The sequence below is a fragment of the Barbus barbus genome (genome assembly GCF_936440315.1).
Source record: "Barbus barbus genome assembly, chromosome: 20".
NCBI classification, from domain to species: Eukaryota; Metazoa; Chordata; class Actinopteri; order Cypriniformes; family Cyprinidae; genus Barbus; species Barbus barbus.
In genome coordinates, this window is record NC_136748.1 from 20,631,504 (window position 1) to 20,637,705 (window position 6,202).

Sequence of the window (6,202 nt, forward strand, 5' to 3'; positions counted from 1 at the left end):
AAATTGGTGGAAACTAATTATAATCACTTAATTGTCTTGCCTGATACTGACATACAAAGATCCCAGCTAACAAAAATCATTTTTAAGAAAGTTTTACTTATCCCTTTGTAATGAAAACATAATTTCTGAATATTCTCTGAGCATTCAATAAATGGACATTTTTTAAATATTTAAAAACTATATCAGAGATACATTATTAAAATATTTGTGAGCATTATTAAAAAACAGATAACTCTGAACAAACTGTTAGTGGAAGAATATTTGTAAATAACTTTGAGTGAACCTTTCCAGATCCAGAAGCAATATGGATTTGTGCATACCTACCGCCATTTACGCTCCATTACTGTTTTTCTAACAATGTTTGTCAATTATGATGGTAAGTTGATAATCACAAATGAAGAATGATTTTCTCTTGTTGTTCTTTACAGGAAACACAAAAAAAGCATTTAAACCATGCCAAAACGACCTGAAATGCTTGAGGGTGTAGTTGATGGTCCAAATGGTTCAGGAAAATCAAGCTTCATAAACTCTGTTAATACTGCTTTGCATGGACGGATAACCTGCAAAGCACTGAGTGACAGTATTGGTGGTAAAAGTTTCACAAATGAAGTATGTTTGTTTTATATGTTTATTAAGTTATGACATGCTTGGAGTAGACAAGCTCAAGCTGTGTATTTCTATCAGAGAGAGGATGCATTTTTGAAAATAGCATTAACAGTTCATTACATTTGTAAGAACCCCATGAATGGGCACTTTTAATGCACAATTAGAAAAATCACAGGTGGGTTAATTTGTGGTCATAAAATGTTGATACAATGTTGTTATTTAGTCTAACAGAATTTCTTCTGACATAGCAGTTGCTTTATAAAGTGATTCTGTTGCTAATTATATGGTTCTGCTGATTAAACTAACATGTTTTTTTTATGTAAATTTAATTTCTCAGATGAAAGTGTTCTTGAAAAGTTGAGAAATATTTGTCAGGATGTCAAAAACCTTGGTAAGAGATCTTGTTCTTACATCAACAGTTTCAAAAGCAATAGTTCTTCCGTATCAATTTGACCAGTAATTAAACAGTTAGATTTTTTATTATTTTCAAATAAGAATAGTGTCATCAGTTTTGCAACATTTCAATCAATTGACATATTTGCACAAAAAAAGCAATAAATGACAGGGACAAAAACACACTGAAACAACATTTTAATGTAATAAGCAGATTCATATTAACTCTGATTGATCAAATAAATGTATAATATATGTTCAGAAGGCGTGCAATCTTACTGCACATTTTATAGTGTTGCCCCAGGTCATAGTCTTGACAAATGTGGATCAAGCATGTCCACAGGTGAAAACTGATTTACGTAGGATCTACAGCAGCATTAAAGAAAAGGTCAATTATGTTATTTGGGCTCAGGCTCCATATTCCGCTCTTGACTTGCATGTTGAATTTTAGTTTGAGCTTGACCTCCCGATTCATTTGTTCTCCTTTAGATGGAATGGTGCAGTACAGCAGTAGGTGTTTAGAAAGCACTTATGCAGGATTTTGCTGTTGTTTTAATTATGTCATATAATATGTTAATGTAGTGAAATTCCAGTTTGTCTGTAGTCTTCAATGACATCAAAGGCCTGGAAAGACATCCTTTTAATATTCTCTTAAAACAATTTTTAAACATTTTACACGGATGCCAGATGAAAAAGTAAGCTCTCTTAAGTGGACCAGACATAAATGCAATGTTTACCTTTTTCGGTTTTAAGAACAAACAGAATCATTCCACTACACATCGCATAAGTCAGGTTTATTGACATTCAACATCAAATCCACCAAAACATGTTATACAATACTTATCTGATAATTTAGTTCATTATGCAGACAGGCATATGAAATGTTTAAATAGTAGCACCACCGACGCTTCCAAAAACATTACAAATAACATCTACAACATGGCACTGGTGGTAGCGATGAGGGAGAGAGAATGAAAGATAGAGAACAGTGTGCTCACACTGCCCAGAACACAATCATCAACACTGCTTTACAAACCCAGTGTGTACTGCCATGTGCGATGGTGATAATTATAAAATAATATAATAAGACCTCAGGCCACTACAGTAAATTTGGACAACAATCCTACAGGACACTATTTCTTACTGCTAAACAGTCAACTTACCTGTGCTAGAAGTTTTCATTTTCAAATCTTGTTGATTTAAGTTAGGTTTAAATAACGCCGCTCTCTCAACCAAGAAACAAGTAATAATTTGTGATAATTTAAATTAGAAGGAATTTTTTTTTTAATGTGGCAATGTCATTATACTACATTTAAATCCAAAGTGTAAGAATAACCATAACATTTACTTTCATGTCACTGAATTTGAAATGTAACAAATTTAAATAATACAAAATTTTAGGTGTCAGCTTTCAGAAAATAACTGTAGGCACTGATTACTGAACTCTGGCACTTATACAAGAGAGCTGAGACAAAATCTTAAAAATCTGAGGAAATTCTCAAGACCTCGGCATCTCCCACATGTCCTTATTTGTGCTGGCCTCTCGCAAAGTGACAGGCAAAATCATAGCTGTTTCTGCACCTGTGTCCGCATATGTTACACTGGAAAGGGTTCTCATATCCATGGCAGCCCATGTGGATGGTGTAGAGGATGTTGTCAGGGAAATATATGTGACAGTGGGGGCAGTGGTGGAGCATCTGGGGGTCCTGTACCGGGGTGGGCGTCCCTGGCTGGCTGTTGGTACCGCTCGGAGTGCTGGTTCTCTCACTGCAGGGTCCAACTCCTGGGCTACAGCCGCTGTGTGCAGCCGGTCTGGGCTCGGGGGTGATAGGAGAAGAAGCTTGAGCTGTGCTGACAGAGACGGCTGCGGGTGCCATCACAGGATGTTGGACAAGGAATGTGGGTTTTTCATCGGGTAGAGATTCCGCTCCAGGAGATATCGGTGCACCATGGGCTTCCGGCGGGATGCTGGCAAGCTGACCGGCCAAAGTCGAAAGCTGGTTTAGCGGGTTGTCCAATGCCATGTCTTGCTCCTCTCTGGAGCCACTTCCAATCGCTCCACCAGCTTGTGCATCCTTTACTAGACCGTTATAGGCCTCCTGATGTAGGTGGGCGTGAGGAGGGAGATCATGAGAGAAGTCACCCAAGTGGTGCTGCTCTGAACTGGGCTTTTGCAATACCATTGATGGCGGGCTGATGTTGATGAGCAGCCGGCGGCCATAACCAAGTGAGCTTCCTCTCTTCTGTAGGACACTGAGCATCTTTCGGTGAGAGAGAGCGGAGCGGGCCCCCTTCATGGGGAGGAGTTTGTGTCTGCGACGCCGATGATGAGAAAGGTTGCTGCGATCGCTGCAGCGGAATGAGCACAACTCACACTTGTAAGGTTTCTCGCCTGTGTGAGAGCGCATGTGCGCCTCCAGGTGGCGTTCGTACGCTGAGGCAAAAGGACACAGGTGGCATCTATGGGGTTTTTCACCTGGAGGAGGAGATTAAGAACATCTTATGAACTTGGGAACCTGAAGAATAGAACAGAGTATAAATAAGATTAAGATCAGTTTTCAGTCTTACCTGTGTGGATGCGAATGTGCTCGATCAGCCGTGCAGTGCCTCTGGTGGCATAGTTGCAATAGCGGCACTTGAGTTTACCATCATATGTTCTCTCAAAGCCATCCACCAACATCCCTGAACTATCTTCTAAGGACATCTCCACTGCTGGGTGCTCCAGGCCATTCTGACCAAGTTCTGTAAGGTATGAATAAATTCATAAATAAACAAACAGAATATAACTAATATTAATATATGGGACACCTCAAGGTATAATATTGTTCTACTAGAAATTACCAGTTTTCCATTCACCACACCTGAATCAGCAGTCACCATTCATTTATACTGTACACTTATAATGAAAAAATTAAATATGATCTAATAAAAACTATTATCTAACATACATTTCTCAACTCAAAACATGCAATGTCATAATTTTGACAAATCTGTTAAATTAATATTTAAATATATATATATATATTTTTTTAGAATTTTTTTTAACCTTTATTATTAACTCACTTTAATTACCCCAAACAAAATACCAACATTACGACACCACAGCATATTTAGAAAACATAAATAATTAAATATATAATAGAATAAATAAAGCAGCTATTGAATACATTAAATATTTTGGAATATATATCAACACACACACACACACATATATATATATATATATATATATATATATATATATATATATATATATATATATATATATATATATATATATAAAATTTTCTCAATCAATAATTATCAATAACTACAAACCAACATTTGGTCTCAAATTGCCGAGCACCTACTGACTGTTGGTTTAATTTAGATTTTAGAATCTGCAACCCTATTACTCATTCTGGCACAGTTTTCATTTGATTTGATTTGAATTATATTTTTAAATTTATAAAAAAAAAAAAAAAGGAAATCATTACAAATCTCATAAATTAAATGAAAGACTGCAGATATTTATAAAGACTAGAATTACTACTAAAGCATTAAAAGCATAAATGAAGATATACAGATTTATTTTATTCCCTTTTTTTCCAGTAAAAAAACAACACGCAAGAAGGCTCTCTATGCAATACCTCCTTGGAGATCATCAGTGTCCTTCACTCCGATGACAGAGCCAGATATCATGTTGACATGTTGGGTCTGCTGACTCAGGTACTCCTGAAAGTCCTTCACAAAATCCAGAGGTTCTGGCTTCTCCTCGCCCATTGAAAGATCTACACCGTCGTCCTCTGTGCTCTTAAACGGGACCAAACAGGCTGTAGATAAAATTCAACCAGAATATCATATAGATGCAACTAAATGACAAGACACGTCCTTGAAAAATCCTTGTAGCATCAAAATAAAACTTTACAAGCAATCCTTAAAGTGTGCATCCTGTCGATTCGTCTACAATAACATGCATCCACAGGCCAACGGGTGCAGTAAACAACATCTTAAACTTATAAGTTATATTGGAAGTTGTGGCGGTTGTAAGACTAATCAGTTGCATTAGTCTGGCTGTTATCCGGTTGACAAGGTAACAGGCGTTGCTAAGATAGCGAGTTAACGTTGACGTTACTAAGCGTTCCCAACCATTACGCTATCATTAAAACAACAATTAACAACAGTTACCTTTTCAAGGGCGTCAGAGAAATTAAAACCACACACGGCTGTTCTGATGTTCAGACTGACGACCCGTTCTTTAACGAGATACTAGAAAAATCTGACTGAAAAAAGCTCCATGGTGATGCTGGGCAGCTAACGAGTCAGCAAGACTGATTCAGTTAAACAGATATTAAACGAGCTTCACATTTGACCGACAGCTCGATCGACGTATTTTAAACATACTCCGTGTGTCATTTAGGACTGTGTCATTGGTAAAAAGAGAGTAAAAACCGAAGTTTAGTGGGTGAAAATAATGCTCTGCGACATCAAAACAAAAGAAACGCAGGGGTGAAAGGTCAACCAGACGGTGCGCCGCTGAAACGATTCCGACTTTGTTGCGATGGTTGAACATTTAGTTCCTGTGTGTCACTGTGAGTGTACAGGATCCGCAGAGCAAACCAGACTTTTAAACTGAATGCATCATAACACAGTACCATAATATAAGCGAATATAGAAGTAAACTATGCATAATTTCCACATTTGGCTTCAGATGCTGTCTTTTTGCAATGTGTTATGTTACATCAAATTAACTGTCACTTGTTTAAAATGCTCACATATCACTTTCCATTCTGTTAGTCTATTGTAATATTCCTTTATTTTAAATAACAAAAGCCATATTTATAATGATACAAATTACAGTCCCTCAGGAGAATTTAGAGGGAAAACAATAGCACGAAGGCTAAGTATACAGTGGAGTTTAACTTGATGTTTCATGTTTTTAATTTGTTTGTGTCACAATTCTGTAACGTTTTATAAAATTACAAAAATCAATGTGATATAGAAATTCTAAATTTAACTTGATACTTGATTAAAATATATCTGAAAGTCTTTTAAATGCTTACTTAGTCATATTAATTGACATTCATATCCAAAAGGTACTGCATAACAGCAATGATCCAATTATTTTTAAAAACCTTTTAGTTTTCTGCATCAAGTGCATTGATGATTCTTTATCTTTTACCAGTTTAGCTAAATACATGGATAATTTCCATATTCAAATGTC

At 36.5% G+C, this 6,202-nt stretch overlaps 1 protein-coding gene across 2 annotated transcripts; it reads right to left on the reverse strand.

Moving 5' to 3' along the window:
- Positions 1-1,778: 1,778 nt before the first annotated feature.
- LOC306885961 (zinc finger protein Pegasus-like) lies at positions 1,779-5,527 on the reverse strand. Of its 2 annotated transcripts, none has more exons than XM_079442797.1 (4): positions 5,167-5,527; positions 4,629-4,811; positions 3,568-3,741; positions 1,779-3,475 (listed from the first exon to the last, which is right to left on the reverse strand). In XM_079442797.1, exons 2-4 carry the CDS (start codon positions 4,759-4,761, stop codon positions 2,526-2,528), a joined length of 1,257 nt encoding a protein of 418 aa, XP_079298923.1. In that variant the 5' UTR covers positions 4,762-4,811; positions 5,167-5,527; the 3' UTR covers positions 1,779-2,525. The 2 variants fall into 2 exon arrangements, with proteins under 2 accessions (XP_079298923.1, XP_079298922.1); XM_079442796.1 differs by lacking the exon at positions 5,167-5,527 and adding an exon at positions 4,907-5,073.
- Between the last annotated feature and the right edge of the window lie 675 nt (positions 5,528-6,202).

Bases quoted from the DNA above. Each gene is read 5' to 3' on its own strand.
- LOC306885961 (XM_079442796.1), bottom strand. From the start codon at position 4,928: ATGCACACTTTAAGGATTGCTT. The intron at 3,742-4,628 runs GTATTGCATAGA...CATACCTTACAG, and splicing joins CACTGATGATCTCCAAGGAG to AACTTGGTCAGAATGGCCTG. The intron at 3,476-3,567 runs GTAAGACTGAAA...CTCCTCCTCCAG, and splicing joins GCACATTCGCATCCACACAG to GTGAAAAACCCCATAGATGC.